The sequence below is a fragment of the Peromyscus maniculatus genome, chromosome 6, assembly GCF_049852395.1.
Source record: "Peromyscus maniculatus bairdii isolate BWxNUB_F1_BW_parent chromosome 6, HU_Pman_BW_mat_3.1, whole genome shotgun sequence".
Classification (NCBI taxonomy): Eukaryota; Metazoa; Chordata; class Mammalia; order Rodentia; family Cricetidae; genus Peromyscus; species Peromyscus maniculatus.
Genome location: NC_134857.1, coordinates 69,449,117 through 69,466,434, shown reverse-complemented (window position 1 = coordinate 69,466,434; position 17,318 = coordinate 69,449,117). Strand labels below are relative to the sequence as shown.

At 41.7% G+C, this 17,318-nt stretch overlaps 1 protein-coding gene across 7 annotated transcripts in view; it reads right to left on the bottom strand.

The window, feature by feature from the left end:
- Window positions 1-17,318, bottom strand: part of Ash1l (ASH1 like histone lysine methyltransferase) — a 152,154-nt gene that overhangs the window by 35,249 nt on the left and 99,587 nt on the right. For all 7 annotated transcript variants that reach the window (XR_013051890.1, XR_013051891.1, XM_076573656.1 and 4 more), the window contains 2 exons: window positions 14,120-14,326; window positions 13,808-13,954 (listed from right to left, as the gene is read on the bottom strand). Coding sequence is in view for 5 of the 7 variants with exons in the window: in XM_076573656.1 (XP_076429771.1) it covers window positions 13,808-13,954; window positions 14,120-14,326 (354 nt within the window). In the remaining 2 variants the exon portion in view is untranslated. The remainder of the gene's footprint in view (window positions 1-13,807; window positions 13,955-14,119; window positions 14,327-17,318) is intronic.

Here is a 17,318-nt window from a genome sequence, read left to right as displayed (position 1 = left end):
CCTGAGGAAAGACATAAGCCAAACTCCGGGGCCACACCAACACTAGATTGGGTCTCCTCCACATGCTAGTACAAAGATCCTTCCATTGCTCCAGAGGGTGATTTGCAACAGGAGCCCTCCAGTGCTTATCTGCATTGGATCCTCCAGCAGAATCCACCGCTAAAAAAATTTAAAATATATAAAACAAGGGAAAGAATAGAATGTGGAGAGGAATGATGAATCCCTAGTTCTCCCTTTTTTTTAACTTTAGTAAAATGCTTGTTTGTTTAATATTTCAATTTTTTCTTTTATTTTTTATTGTTTAAAATTAATTAATTTATTTTTCTATTTTCAGCTTGATAGAGTATGTATTCTTATCTTAATAGTGAGATGTTTCATTGAGGCTTGCTCAGTAATTGAGTAAAACCGAAATTTATTATAAGCCAAAGTCGTCCTAGGGACCTCCATGCTATATATATAGCCTCCATGGTTCTGTGGGTTGTAGTCTGTTTGTTTGTAGGTTGTGTCCTTTATTTTATATCTAGAATCCACTTATGAGTGAGTATATACCATGACTGTCTTTCTGGGTTTGGGTTACCTCACTCAGGATGATTTTTTCTAGTTCCATCCATTTGCCTGCAAATTTCATGCTTTCATTGTTTTTCTCTGCTGAGTAGTATTCTATTGTGTATATGTACCACATTGTTTTCATCCATTCTTCAGTTGATAGGCATCTAGGTTGTTTCCAGGTTCTGGCTATTACAAATAGTGCTGCTATGAACATAGCTGAGCATGTATCTTTATGATATGAATCAGCATTCCTTGGGTATATGCCCAACAGTGGGATGGCTGGGTCTTGAGGTAGTTCGATTCCTAATTTTCTGAGAAACCGTCATATTGATTTCCACAGTGGTTGTACAAGCTTGCATTCCCACAAACAGTGGAGTGTTCCCTTTGCTCCACACCCTCTCCTTGTCTTTTCTTTTATGTTCTTTTCCTTTTATTTCACCAGAGGCATCTGCCATTATGCCTTTAATTCCAGCACTCAGGAGTAGAGGCAAGCAGATCTGAGTTCTAGAACAGCCAAAGCTATGTATGAAACCCCTACCCAGTCCCGGTACCTAGAAAAAAAGAAGTATCACTGTGTAGCCCCAGCTGGCCTGGAACTCACTCTGTAGACCAGGCTGGCCTCAAACACAAAGAGATCTGCCAGTCTTTGCCTTGAGTGCCTAGGTTAAAGATGTACAGGACCAAGCACAGCTTATTATTATTATTATCATCATCATTTGGCATGGTGTCACATAGTAACTTATGTTGACCTCAAACTCACTAGGTAACCAAGAATGACCTTGAACTTTTGATCCTCCTGATTCCACCTTCTGGGTGCTACGATTACAGGCCCATGTTACCACACAGGATTTATGAGGTGTTGGTGATTGAACCCAGCCAGGCCTCTGTGCATGGTAAGCAGTCACTCTTTCAGCTGAGCTATATGCCCAGCCCCTTATTTACATAGCCTCAAATTCATGCTGATCCATCCTCTTGCTTCAACCACCCCAGTGGTGAGATTACAAATAAGCATCACCGTGTTTAGCCTTAGAGAGAACATCTCCCCTGTCCCTCTTCCTCCCCCAGCAAGATCTTATTTGTAACCCTAGCTTCCCTGAATTCTTTCAGTAGACAAGGCTGGCCTTACCTCACAAATATCCTCCTGTGTTTGCCTCTTGAGTTCTAGGATAAAAGGTGAGTACCACCATGAACACTGAAGAGTTCACGCCAGACAAGGACTACACAGTGAGACACCATCTCAATCAATCAATCAATCAATCAATCAATCAACCAACCAATCAATCAATCAAGCAAGCAAGCAAACAAACAAACACACACACACACAAACTCAACCAAGCACTGCCCCAAGAACAAAGAGTGGTAGCATTTGCTAATAATTTTATCATTCTGTGGCAAAGTATGATGCTCAGGAGTACAAAGCCAGCCTTGCTTACATAGAAAGTTTGAGGTCACCCTGGGCTAAATGAGACCCTGCCTTGAAAAAATAAAAGAGAATTGCCTAGTACAGTTGAAGTTCTAGGTTCAATCCCTAGGAAAAAAAAACAAACCTACACCATACAAAACTAAAACAAAAAATCCAAACAAGCAAATGCTTCCCTGTACTACCTGTATAATCTCTCAGAAAGCCCTAAGTCAGTACCCAGCCCCAAAAGATCTGTATTTTTCTCATCTTTACCACTGTGTATTAGTTTTGTCTATTTTGCACTTCAAATACATGGAATCAGACAATATAATCCATACTTTAAAAAAAGATTTATTTTTATTTTATGTGTATGAATGTTGTACCTGTATGTCTGTGTACCATGTACATGCCGGTGCCTGTGGAGGTCAGAGAAGAGACCAGATTCCCTGGAACTGGAGTTATAGATGGTTGTGATCCACTATGTGGGTGTTAGGAACTGAACCGAGGTCCTCTGCAAGAGTAGCAAGTGCTCTTAAGCACTGTGTTAGCTCTCCAGCCTTTAAAATTAAACTGATGTGTATGTGTATATCTCTGTGGGAGGGGTGTATGCCGTGTGTGTGTGTGTGTGTGTGTGTGTGTGTGTGTGTGTGTGTGTGTGTGTAGGTACCTGCAGAAGCCAGAACACAGCATAAGATTCACAAGAGCTAGGGTCACAGCTGGTTCTAAGTCGCCCTACATGGGTACTAGAAACTGAACTCAGTTCCCTTCAAGAGCAACAAGTACTCTTAATGGTTGAGCCATCGACGCAGCCTTTGTGTTTTTCCTTCTTCAACAAAGGCTTTCTCTGTGGAGCCCTGGCTGTCCTGGAACGCACTCTGTACACAAGGCTGGCCTTGAACTCAGAGACTCACCTGCCTCTGCCTCCAAAGTGCTGGGATTTAAAGTGTGCGCCACCACTGCGAGGCTGAGCCCTCGGGCTTTTTGATTGTTTGATTCAGGACCTCCCTGTGTAGCTATGGCTGACTTCCTACAGAGATCCACCTGCCTCTGCCTGGTTAAAAGTGCATGCCACCATGCCCAGCAGTTTTTGTTTTGTTGTTTTGAGACAGAGTTTTTCTGTGTAACAGCTCTGCATGTCCTGGAACTCGCTTTGTAGACCAGGCTGGCCTTGAACTCAGAGATCAGCCTGCCTCTGTGGTGCAGATTGCGGGAATGGCCAACCAATGACTGGTCCAGCTTGAGGCTCCATGGCACAAGAATGAGCCTACCCCTGACACTGCCTGGAGTGCCAGGACCCAGAGGCTGAAAGGCTCAGAGACCTAGGATAGCGCTAAAGACAATTGGAGGAAAAAAAAAATGTCAATGTAATGATGCCTAATGATATTCTGCTATACTCATAGATTCGTAACTACCCCAATTGTCACCAGAGAAGCTTCATCCGGCAACTGGTGGAAACAGATGCTGAGACCCATAGTCAAGCATTAGGCCAAGAAGAGAGAAAGATTATAGGAGCCAGAGGGGTCAAGGACATCACAAGAAAACCCATAGAGACAACTAATCTGGGCTCACATGAGCTCACAGAGTCTGAAACAACCAGAGAGCCTGCATGGGACTGGCCTAGGCCTTCTGCATATATGTGAGAGTTGTGTAGTTTGGTCTTCTTGTGGGACTCCTAACAGTGGAAGCAGGGGCTGTCTCTAATGCTTTGGCTGTTTTTTGGGAACCTTTTCCTCACACTGGGTTGCCTTACCCAGCCTTACTCCAAGGGGGTTGCTTAGTCCTACTGCAACGTGATATGCCATGCTTTGTTGCCTCTTTCTGAACAGAAAAGGAAGAGTGGATTAGGGGAGGACAGAGGGGAGATTGGGGAGCGGGAAGGAGAGGAGAGGAGGGAAACCTGTAGCTGCAGTCAGGATGTTAAAAAAAAAAAAAAAAAAAAAAAGGCACGGACCACCACCACCAAACCTAGTATTTTCTGCTTTTTTGGGATGAGGTCTTACTATGTAGTCCCAGGCTGGCCTGCAATTTGCTATCCTCCAGCCTTAGTTTCCTAAGTGCTCAGATTAAAAATGTGTGCCACCATACCCGCCTTTTAAAAATCTTACTGATCTTTTTCTGGGTGTGGCATGTAAATGTCATAGCCTATATGTGGAGATCAGAGGACAACTTGTGGGAGTCAGTTCTGTGTCTCCCCCTCCCCCTCACTATGCAGGCCTCCTGGATTAAATTCAGATTTGGTAGCAAACACCTTTATCCACTGAGCCCTTACCTTAGTATGTACACTCTTATACCCAGTCTCTTTTACCCAATGTCACACCGAATTGTATACATCAGTTTGTACCTTTACATACTGTACAGTTTTCCACTTAAGGGAAAAAAAACATACTTTATATACCTATTCTACTGCTGATAAATAGTTGACAGATTATAGTTATTAGCTAATATACAAATCTTTCAGGGCAGATGTGATGTTGCCTACCTGAACCTCAGCACCTTGGAGACTAAAGTGGAAGCATCTTGATTTTCAGATTAGCCTAAGATAAATATCGAGACTCTTGCAAAAAGAAGAGAAAACACAAAAGTTTTATGTGTAGATTCTTGTACATGTCTTCTACCCCCCCTTTAATTTACTCTTTCATTATTTTAAATCCACAAGGGGTATAGCATCATTAATTCTGCATTCGATGGCCTCTGTGGGAAGGTTGCTTCATAATTTGGCAAGAACTATACTACTGTTTCCATGGTTCCAAATTATCTTTTCGCAGATTCTTCTGCTGTTGTTTGATTGACAAACAAAAAATTTGGAGTCACTGTGAATTTGAGGCTAGCCTGGTCTATATCTTAAGTTCCAGGACTTCAGGGATATGTCAAGACACCTTGTCTCAAAAACAAACAAACAAAAAGGCAGGTGCTCTTTATGGCTCTGAGATCTTGTTTAAAGCCACAGCCTAAGTTACATATGCCTTTTGGAAGTCCTGTTCTCAAGGTGTCAAGACTGGTCAAAGAGCTAGACATGTCTTGAACACATCTAGTAATTTTTCAAGGATATATATATTTATTTTAATTATGTATACAGTGTTCTGCCTGCATGCCAGAAGGTACCAGATAGAATTATAAGATGCTTGTGAACCACCATGTGGTCACTGGGAATTGAACTCAGGACTTCTGGAAGAACAGCCATTATTTTTAACCCCTGAGCCACCTCTCCAGCCCCTATTAAGGCTATACTCTTATACCAGGAATAGGATGGGGTTGCTGGGTTTTTAGTAGGCAACGATAGGCTTTTAAGGAAGTTAGACAAATTCACATGTCACCAGCAATTAAACACCAATCCTACTGCTCTATCCTTTTTTGTTAAGACTAGTTCTTATTCTGTAGACCAGGATGGCTTGGAACTTGCAGAGATTCATCCAACTCTGCCTCCTGAGTTCTGGGATTAAAGGCATGTGCCACCTTGCTTGGCTTGCTTTTACACTATTTTGTGAACATTTTGTATTGTCAGTTCTTAATTCTAGACATTTTGGAGGGTACAGACTGATCTTCAAATTGTATCAAATCCATTAAATATTTTTTATTGAAGGTTTCATGAAGCCCAAGCTGTTCTTAAACTGCAGACTCCTGATCTGTCTGTCTCCATCTCTTGAGTGTTGGAATGACAGGTATGGTTTTTTTAAAATCATGTCTAGCCTATCTTTCTTTCTTTCCTTTTTTTTTTTTTAAACAATATTTATTCTTTCATTTTTAAACAACGGGGAAGCCAGAGAGGGCTCAGTGATTAGGAACACTTGCTGTTAGCCCATGGAATCTAAGTTCAGTTCCTGGCATGCAAGTCAGGCAGCTCTGGCTCAGGCATCTCACGCCCTTCTGAACTCTGAGAGCTTACACACACTCCAACATGTAGACAAATAATACCTTTTCTTTTCTTTTTTCCTTAAGAGGAGGTATTGTATTCCTGATTTTATAGCTTCTGAGTAAACACACAGTCCTTTCTCAGGTAAACGTCCAAATATCTTCTTTGAGCATGCATTACCTTTATTTATTACTTACTTATCGTTTTGTGTGTCTCTATGTGCAGATGCTTATGTGTCACAAACCATATGTTGACATCAGGGTCAGCCAGTGGGAGTCAGTTCTCTATACTCATCATGTGTGTACCAGGGATCAAAGTCAGTTCTTAGAGTTGGTAATACTCACCTTTACGTGCTGATTTAGGCTTAAGTATTTGCGCGCGCGTGTGTGTGTGTGTGTGTGTGTGTGTGTGTGTGTGTGTGTGTGTGTGTGAAGTCCAGACGCTGACATCCTTTTGAAGTTGGAACTCACTGACCTAACCAGTGAGCCACGAGGCAGTAAGTAGCATCCCTCCATGGCCTCTGCATCTGCTCTGCCTCCAGGTCCCTGCCCTGCCTGAGTTCCTGCCCTCACTGCTTCTGATGATGGACTGTTATATGGAACTGTGAGTGAAATAAACCCTTCCTCCACAAGTTGTTTTTGGTCATGGGGTTTCATCAAAGCAACAGTAGCCCTAACTAGGCCAAGGGGCAAGATCAAACTCAGGGTTGTCTTAGTGTACAGATATAACTGATAACTTAGTAACAGGTAAGTACTGTTACTGAGGATGATTAGAAATAAAGCCATCCCTAGCTGGGCGGTGATGGCGCAGGCCTTTAATCCTAGCACTTGGGAGGAAGAGGCAGGCGGATCTCTGTGAGTTCGAGGCCAAAAGCCAGTTCCAGAAAAGGCACAAAGCTACACAGAGAAACCCTGTCTTGGAAAAAAAGAAGGAAATCCATTCCACTCTTGAATATTTGAGACAGTCTTACAACATAGGCCAATCTGGCCTCAGAATCATGGTGGTCTTTCTGTCTCAAAGTCTGATTACAGATGTGTGTCATCATGCTTGGCTTCAGAAATATTAATTTATCAAGCTGAAAAAAAATCAATTTGAAAAAAGCATGGTCAATCCTTTTTGAGGTATCTGTACCTACCATCTGAACCTACCCTAAGTCCAAGAAAATATCCTGTGCTATCTTTCTGGAAACGTACAATCACATGTGGCTTAGGACTGAAAAGGAATTGAAAAACTACCCTTACTGAAGAGCAGCACTGTCATGAACCAGGTGGAAGTCTATCAAACTCTGCCTGGAATCTATGGATTTATTCTCTAGTCCAAGCAAAGGATATCTGCATACTGTTTTACCTAGGAACCTTTATATTTGGTAAGACAAGTCCTTAATGTGTTTCATTAGCTTATCACTGCTTTCCTCTGTATTTGCCCTGTATTCTATGTGACTTACCGTTTTGTAATTTTAAGACAGGGTCTCATTCAGATGAGTCTGGCTTTAAACTTTTTTTAAATTAATTTTATTTTTGATGTGTATGGGTGTTTGCTGCATGTACAGCTGTGCACCAGCTGCATGTCTGCTGTCTGCAGAAGTCGGAAGCAGGTGTCAGACCCCTTGGGACTAGAGTTCCAGATGACTGTGATACACCACATGGGTGCTGGGACTCAAACGCCATCCTCTGGAAGAGCAGCCAATGCTCTTAAGCACTGAGCCGTCTCTCCAGCCCCATGGCTTTCAACTCTCGAGCCCTGTCCCTTCTTGCCAGTGCTGGGATTGGAGGCATGTACTACCAGGCCCAGATGAGTCACATACACGTTAGCAATGGGCTTGTCAGTTTCCACCGTCGATTCATATTTAAATTTATAGGTCAACCTGACAGCACCGACATTAAAATTCTTTTATTATTAAAAAGCATTTATTTTGCTGAGTGGTAGTGGCGCACGCCTTTAGTCCTAGCACTTGAGAGGCAGAAGTAGGTGGATCTACATGAGTTCAAGGCCCTGATCTACAGAGTTCCACGACGGCCAGGGCTATTACACAGAGAAACTGTCTTGAAACCACCTCCCCACCCCTGAAAAAAAGCATTTATTTTGTTTTTAATTGTGTCTGTGTGTGTCTGTAAGGGGAGAGGATAGGTATACAGGGGGAGACCAGAGGTGTCAGATTCCCTGAGATGGAGTTACAGGCAGATGTGAGTTGTCTAGTATGGGTTCTGGGAACTGAGCTGTATGCAGCCCCTATTATCATTTTGAAAAGTATAGACTGCTTAATGAATTTGCTTAATGAATTTGCATTACATCTTTAAGCAAGGAAGGGCCTCATAATCTTCCTTTATTCCAATTTTAGTATGTGTGCTGCTAAAATGCATACTATTATTCTTTATTATATTACTTAAATGTGTGGGGTGTGTATGTACATGCTACAGTGTGTATGGAGGTCAGAGAGCAACTTTCAGGAGTGGGCTCTCACCTTCTCATGTAGGAGAAATGAAACTAAGGATGTTTGGCATGATGGCAAATGCCTTTATCCACTGAGCCACCTCACCAGCCCTGTTTATTACTAAAAACATTGTGTTTTGCATACATGTACACGTTTGTATGAGTGTGTAAGGGTACTCTCCAGCCATTGTTCTCCCCTCCCGACTAGACTCCTGGAATGTATGGATCTCTCGCTGAAAGCAGTGCTCACTGATGGGCTACGCTGGCAGGCCAAGAAGCTTTTGGGGATCTGCCTGTCTCCACTTATCTCACGCTAGGGTCACAAACCATGTACCACATGCCTGGCTTTTGACATGGGTGCTGGGGCTGTGGCGACAGGTTCTCATGTCTGTGCACTATGCACGGTAACTAATGTTAGTTCCTTAGTGCCCCTCCCGCTTTGAGACAGTACATAACCCAAACTAGTCTCAAAATTTGCAGTGGAAGAGTAGGTACAAAGATTGATTCCTAGCCCTTAAATAAGACACATCTGTTCACAAAGTTTTGTTTAGTGGATCTTACCACAAAGGTCTAACTTTCATTAAGGTCGATTTTTAGGTATTAAGGATCCTTATTTTCCTAGTACTTTATATCTATGAGTGTTCTGCCTCTTTGTATATATATGTGTGCCATACAGGTGCTTGGTACTCAATAAGGTCAGAAAAAGGGGTTGGATCCCCTGGGACTAGAGTTAAAGACCATTGTGAGCTGCTACATGGGTACTGAACCAGGGTCCTCTGGAAGAACAGCTAGTGCTCTTAGCAACTGCTGATCCAACTCTCAGCCCTTAGAGACTAGTCTTTAACGAAGTTACTAAAAATAGGATTGTCTTTTACTTATTTCACTTTAATTTTTTCTTTTTTGAGACTGGATCTCACTCTGTAGCCCTGACTATCCTCAAACTCTTTCTGTAGACCAGGGTGGCCTCAAACTCACAAAGATCACTTGTCTCTGCCTCCAGACATTAGGATTAAAGGTATGTACCACCACTTGTGCTCAGCACTTTTATTTTTAAATAATAAATTTAAAATTAATCTATGTGAATGTATGCCTGTGCGTGTGCAGGTGTCTGTGAAGGCCAGAAGGGGATTCTGGATTCCCTGGAAGTGGAATTTAGGTTTTGACCAGACTGACATGAGTGATGGGAACTGAACTTGGGTCCTCTTCTGCCTGAGCATTACCTTGTACTTGGTTGTTAGCACACTGAAAGTGGAAAATAATAACTCTTTTCCTCCAAGAAACTGCTCCAAAATCTCCATGTATATAATCATTATCGTTTGTGCCTAGTGACAGTGAAAACACATTTTGAGACAAGGTCCCATGTAGCTCAGGGTGGCCTCAGGAGTAGAGTTTGACTTTGAACTTCTGATCCTCTTGTCTCCACATCCTGAGGGCTGAGATTATAGGGCTGGGATTCTATGTCTTGATGGGGATCAAACCCAAGGTTTTGGCCATCCTAGGCAAGCACTATACTGACTGAGCTGTATTTTAGCCCTGGCTTATTTCTAATCCATTTGGTTGGTGTGGGTTCCTAAGAATCCCAGGTGTGCTTCCCATGCAAACTGCTGAGCCCACAGGTCTCTTCATCTACCATTTTAGTTTTCCTTTCCTCACTGCATCACTTAGTTAGGGCCATCAGTACAAAGGGAGTTAAAGTTGTTGACAAAAATCTTCATTGTTTTCAGTTTTTGTATTTATTGACTGTGTGTGGGGGGGGCACATGAAGATCTCAGAGGACAATTTCCCCGTGTGGGTCCTAGGAACTGGACGCAGGTCTTCAGGCTGGGCAGCAAGTGCCTTTTACCCGATCAGCAGTCTCACCATGATGCAGCCCGGGATTTTAAGACTAGTCCCACCATCTCCCCTTTGAGAAATGGTCTCCTGTACCCAGTCGAATCTTCAGTTATACACAGAAGGATCAGAAGCTCAAGGTCAGACTTGCAAGATGGCTCAGTGGGTACAGATAATTGCTACCAAGCCTGGTGACTTGAGCTCAGTCCCTAGGACCCACAAGGCAGAGAGAACCAATGTCTACAAGTCATGCCCTGGCACCCACATGTGCTCCGTGCCATCAGTGTGCATACATACACACGAGTAACAAATAAATACACACATAAATGTAATAAAAAAGCTCATTGTCATCATCAGCTAAATGGAAAGCTCAAGGCTAGCCTGGGCTACAGGGAATGCTATCTCAAAGCAAACAAACAAAATAAACAAAAAGTATATCTAAGTGACGATATGGGCCTCAAGTTTATTTTGGTACATGATTTTTAACTCTAGACTCAATTTCTTAGGGTATATATTCAGAGTTCCCAGTTATTACGTCATTTTTGGGAAAATGTGTTTTTCCCTTTTCCTCTAACCTTTCCTAAATAAATTTATTTAGAGCTGGGTGTGGTGGCACATGCCTTTAATTCCAGCACTTGGGAAAGAAGAGGCAGGTGTATCTCTGTGAGTTCAAGGCCAGACTGGTCTACATATTGAGTTCCAGGACATCCAGGAGATCCTGTCTTAAAAACACAATAAATAAATAAATTTTAAAAAATCTCAAAGTTATGCCAGGCAGTGGTGGTGCATGCTTTTAATTCCAGCACTCAGGAGACAGGGGCAGGTGGATCTCTGCAAGTCCTAGGACAGTGTGTTCTACATCGAGGCACCACATGTCAAATAAACAAAGATGTCCACCCTCATGCTCAGTTTATTTTATTATGATTTTCTAGACATTTATTTTGTATTTGGTGTGTGTACATGTGTGTGCTATAGCACACGTGTGGAGGTAGGGACAACTACTGGGAGTTGGTCTACCAGGCTATCAGGCTTGGGAGAAGTCATCTTTTTTTTTTTTTTTTTTTTTTTTTTTCTTTGTTTGTTTGTTTGTTTTTCGAGACAGGGTTTCTCTGTGTAGTTTTGCGCCTTTCCTGGAACTCGCTTTGGAGACCAGGCTGGCCTCGAACTCACAGAGATCCACCTGGCTCTGCCTCCCGAGTGCTGGGATTAAGGGCGTGCGCCACCACCGCCCGGCGTGGGAGAAGTCATCTTTACTAGCTGTGCACCCTCACTGTCCTCTTGCTTTTTGTTTGTTTTGTTTTTGTGTCTTACTATACAGCTCTGACTGGCCTGGAACTCACATGTGACCCACCAGCCTCTGCCTCTGGAGTGCTGGGATTAAAGACATGCATACCCATGTCATCCTCCTCCCCACTTATTCCTTTTATTTTATGCTTATATGTATGTTTGTGCGCTGTGTGCACACCAGGTACTTTGGAGACTAGGAGGAGCCAGATGCTGTGGAATTGGAGTTATAGGTAGTTACAAGCATACATTGGTTCTGAGAATTGAACACAGGTCCTCTGCAAGGGCAGCAAGTGCTCTTAACTGAACCACCTCTTCAGCCATTCATTATTATTATGATTTTATTATTATTATTATTATTATTATTATTATTATTTTGTTTTTGGAGACAGGGTTTCTCTGTGTAGCCATTTCTTTCTTTCTTTTTAAAACAAAACAAAACAAAACAGAGTTTCACTATGTAGCCTGGGCTGGCCTCAATCTCAATGTTCTCCTGCTTTACCTTCTCAAGTGTTGGGATTATACGTGTGTGCATGTGTGTTGGGTATATGTATGTATTGCGTGGGTTTGTGTATATTCTTTGTTAAGGCTAGAAATCCCCTAAAACAGATTATAATAAAAACTAGTTCAATATTTGTTTTAGAAGATGGGGAGACTGACTGTGGGAAGATGCTGTGGGATAATGAGCTTGTACAGTGTAAAGATTTGTCACTCAAATTGGTTTAATAAAATGCTGAGTGGCCAGTAGCCAGGCAGGAAGTATAGGCAGGGCGAGCAGATTAGAATGCTGGGAAGAGAAAGGGCAGAGAAGAAGTCATCAGCCAGATGCAGATGAAGCATGATGACAATGCCGTACTGAGAAATGATACTAAGCCACGTGGCTAAACATAGATAAGAATTATGGGTTAATTTAAGTGTAAGAGATAGTTAGTAATAAGCTTGAGCTAATGGCCAAGCAGTTATAATTAATAAAACCATCTGTGTGGTAATTTGGGAAGTGGCTGCTGGGTATTCGGGAGTTATTGGCCAAACAGAAACTTTCACCTATAGGAGAAGGGCAAGTTGGATGCTGTGACTTATACTTGAAATCCTAACACTCACACTTGGCATACAGAGGCAGGAGAGTTGCTTTAGGTCTGAGACTAGCCTGGTCTGTCTATATATGAGTTCCAGGCCAGCCAGGACTACACAGTGAGATCCTGCCTAGGAATTTCCTGTTTTTGTTTATTTGAGATAAGACCCTGCTCTGTAGCCCTAGCTGGCCTGGAATTCACTCTGCAGATCAGCAGGCTGTGAGGTTGTCTGCCTCTGCCCGGGGAAGGCCTGTACCACCACAACTGGCCTTATAGTCTCTTTGCAGAGCTAGGGATGAAATTTAGCTTCTGTGCTTGCTAGGCAAGTGCTCTACCTTAGAGCTCCATCTCCAGTCTCTTAACTTCCTGAAATGTTTGCTATGTTTTGTTTTCGTTAGGGGTGCAGATTTTGTGGATGAATATATTGGTAAAAATTAATACACACTTAAACCTACATTTTTGTGTATGTGAATTACACCTTAATTTAATAAAATTTAAGAAAAAATGAAGCTGTTCTTTATCCTTATATTATTTCTTCTAATTGTGTGTGTCCATGTGCACATGCCACAGTGTGTGTGTGTGTGTGTGTGTGTGTGTGTGTGTGTAGGTCAGAGGACAACTTGTGGGAGTTGGTTCTCTTCTTTCACTCTGCAGGTTCTGGGAATCAAATTCAGGTTATTAGAGGAGATGGAATTACAGGCAATTGTGAGCTACTGATATGGATGCTGAGAACCAAGTTCTAAACCACTGAGTACCCTGCTTGGCTTTCTGAGGAATGGGATTGCAGACATGTCCCACGTTTCTCCTTATGATTTAAAAATGAATGTGTATGTGTCTGGTGTGTGAGTGTGTGTGCACGTGAGGGCGGGTGCTGGCAGATGCCAGAGCTGTTGCCTCTTCCCAGAGCTGGAATTACAAGTGATAGGAATCAGTTCTCTGGAAGAGTGGTATGTACCCTTAACCATTAACCATCTCTCCAGCCCTTCAATGTTTCTTTGATAAAATTCTTTCTCTTTGCAATTAGATTTGACCATTTCTCTTAAGAAAGAATCTCATATTTCCCGTTTTTTGCCTTTGTGATAAATGTATTGGAGTAAGTGAGTTCAAAATATAACTTGGCTGAATAAAATCATACATATAATGCAGTTGTTTAGCATCCAATAAGCATTCAGTAAGTACTAAGGTCAGTAGTACCATGACTGCTCTATTTTTCTGGTAAGAGTAGTTAGGATAAAGAAACTACAAAAGCTTACTCTGCCTGAAGGACTTGGTATAATGTAACTTCCCACAATGCTTTGTGTAAACTGCATGATAACAGATCAATCTCGGGCGCCCTCAGTACCTTCCATTCTGCCCGGTTCTTTGATTCACCCTTTCATGCTTTCTTACCATTTCTGCATTTCACAATTTGGGTCACAGCTGTGGTTGATGAATCTGGCCTCATTTCCCATGCGATAACTATCAATCACCATTCCACTATCCAGATTTAAACAGTAGTGGTCACTGTGATTATGATACTGTTCAATCATCCTGTTCCTGAAGAAGAGAGAAATAACCAAAAGCCAATTACTGATTAAACTGGAAGGCAGCTATACCACCTACTATACTATCAATGACGAACCACGAGTGAACATAAAAGTGTTCACTACATCTGTAATCACATCTGCAGAGGCATCACTGTGTTGGGATCTCAATATTTACCTGAATTCTTGTTCGCTGACAACTTCCCCTAGGTATTCTATGATGAACTGGCCAGCTTTTAGGGGTTCTTTGGTTCTAATTCCCCAACCTTTTTCCTCAGCTCGAAATCGTTCCAGACATTGCACCCACTCATGCCTCTGTATCCTCTGGTTACAGCATTGCTCACCACAGGGGCAAGTGTTAGGGGAACACTCAGCAAAGATCATTCTAGAAAGTAATAATTATAGTCAGTTTACACAATACATTTTTACTCCAAACATTTTATATCTTCAATTTTTAAATTTTATTCATGAAACAATTTTAACAAGAGTAGCTAAATATCCAAAATGAAATAATTCAAAAACTTAACTTTCATAATTTTAGAGTTAGATCACAGACAATTCTTTACTGCTATATAAAACTCCCAACCCTCTAGTTTCTCTGATGAGATTGGATGCCTTTAGGGTGATATGGCTGCAGACACTCTAGTCTTTCTGTTGCTGTTCTCTTCTTTTTGTGGTTTTTCAAGAAAGGGTTTCTTCTTTGTATGCTTATCTGTTCTGAAAGTCTGTAGACTAAGCTGGCCTCAAACTCAAAGAATCACCTGCTTCTGCCTCCCAAGTGCTGAGATCAAAGTCATGTGTTCCCATGCCTGGCTAGGAACATAGATTTGAAAAAACAAAACAAAACAACAACAAACCTGAGCAAGAACTGCTGAGAGTAGGAAAGAAATAGAAAGAACAGTAGGAAAAGGAAGAATACCAGTCTTAAGGAACACTCATTTATTAGTTGATTGATTGTGTATACTGGGGGTGAGGACAAGGCACAGCACATGTGTACATATCCAAGGACACCTTATGGGAGTTGGTCTCTCCTCCCACCATGTGGGTCCTGAGGACTGAACTCAGGTCTCTTCAGTTTGGGAGCAAGTATGTTTGCTGAGCAATCATGCTGGCCCTCTGGTATTGATTTCCTTGTTACTTATTGTTGAACACTCCACGATCTTTACACTGAAATCTTACTCTGTAGCAGTTCATGGCCATTTACAGACTTTTCCTTTAGCTTTAGGTGTTCTGTTCTGATCAAAGTCTTACTGTGCAGTCCAGATAGTACTGAAATCTTCTACATAGCACAGTCTGACCTGGAATGTTTCATCTTTTCTCCTCTTTAAAAAGAAAAAAAAAATAGGCCAGGCGGTGGTGGCGCACGACTTGAGTCCCAGCATTCGAGAGGCAGAGCCAGGCTGATCTCTAGGACAGGCACCAGAACTACACAGAGAAACCCTGTGCATTGGTGTCAGGTCCCCTGGAACTGGAGGTGTGAGCTGCCATGTGGGTGCTGGGAATTGAACCTGGGTCCTCTCGAAGAGCAGTCAGTGCTCTTAATCACTGAGCCATCTCTCCAGCCCCTAGAAAAAGTTAAAAAAAAAAAAAAAAAAAAAGTACAGAAATGCAACAAAAGCCTTAGTTATAATCTTTGTGTGTATGTATTTTCCAGAATAGGTATTTAAAATTAGAAAGAAATTTAACCTTTTTGTAATAGAATTCATTTTTATTTGTATTAATTTCTTTTTTGAGACATGGTTTTACTATGTAGCCATGGCTGAACTGAAGCTTACAATGTAGACCAGGCTGCCTCAAATTCATAGTGAAAACATGTCTTAAAAAAAAATATAAATGCTTTGTATCACAATTTTTTTTTTGTTTTTTTGTTTTTGAAGTCAGGGTTTCTCTGTGTAACAGTCCTGGCTGTCCTGGAACTCACTCTGTAGACCAGGCTGGCCTTGAACTCACAGAGACCCACCTGCCTCTGACTCCCGAGTGCTGGGAATAAAGGTGTGCACCACCACCACCCAGCTGTATCACAATTTTAACTTCACTTACTTATTCATTTGTTATGTACGGTGCCCATGAATCAAGATGTATTCTCAAAGACACCTTGCAGTATTTGGTCCTCTCCTTCCAACATGTGGTTTCTGGGAAGCTCAATAACCCACAGAACTAGCTCACAAGCCCACAGTATAACTTACAGGATCATAAAACTAGAAGGGGGATTTTGAGAGTATTTTCTTCATATACATTATAATACATAACACATAATCATCCCCTCTACTCTACTCTAAGCAGAAATGTGCTACACAAAATAAAAATTTCCCCTGCATGGAGGAATACAAATTCATATACAGATAACTGCTTATGGAAGAAGCTATTATATTTTTTGTTTAATTACTTTTCACTTTTGACATTACCTTGCCACTTTTCTTTGTAGCAATATGGACTAATTTGCAAAATTATTTTAGCTAATACCTATTGAAAGACAACTGAGCTCAAAATTTGAGGTCTGGTTTTATACTGAAAAGGAACAGTGAATTTTAAAGAATGATTATTAAGAGCTTAACTGTTGAAATTTAAGAAAAATATTTCAAAACATTGATATGAACTAACTATAAAAGCCCACTTAAGGTAAGACGGTGGTGGTAGTGGTGGCACCTTCAATCCCAGCACTCAGGAGGCAGAGGCAGGTGGACCTCTGTGAGTTCAAGGCCAGCCTGGTCTACAAAGTAAGTTCCAGGACAGTCAGACTACACAGAAAAACCCTGTCTTGAAAAAAAACAAAAAACAAAAAAAGCCCACTTAAGGACAGGTGAGGTTATGAATGTCTTTAATCCCAGCACTCAGAGGCAATAGGATCTCTTGTAAGTTCCAGGACAGCCTGATCTGTGTAGTGAGTTCAAGAATAGCCAGGGCTACAAAGTGAGACCTTGTCTCAAAATATCAAAACCAAAACCAAACCAAATCCCTATTTAGTATTTATTTACTTATCTATGCATGAGATTGGTTGTGTTTCATACAACATGATTGTCACAGAAAGAGAAGATGCATCACACACACACACACACACACTCCACATCATTTTCAGGAGTTAGTTTTTCTTCATTCACCATATAAGTCTAGAAATGGAACTGAGGTGAACAGGATTGGCAGCAAGCTTCTCTACCCTCTTAGCTATCTCATCAGCCTCAAAAGTCCATTATTTATTTAAAAGAATAGTCCTGAATCACAATTTTACAGGACCATTTGCAAATAAATCCAATTAACAATGTGATGATCGATCTTGTTGGCAGGGCGCAGTGATATGTATCTTAATGTCAGCACTCAGGAGGCAGAGGCTGGCAGAGATCTGCGTGCCCCATCAGCCTGGGCCACACAGTCTAACAACA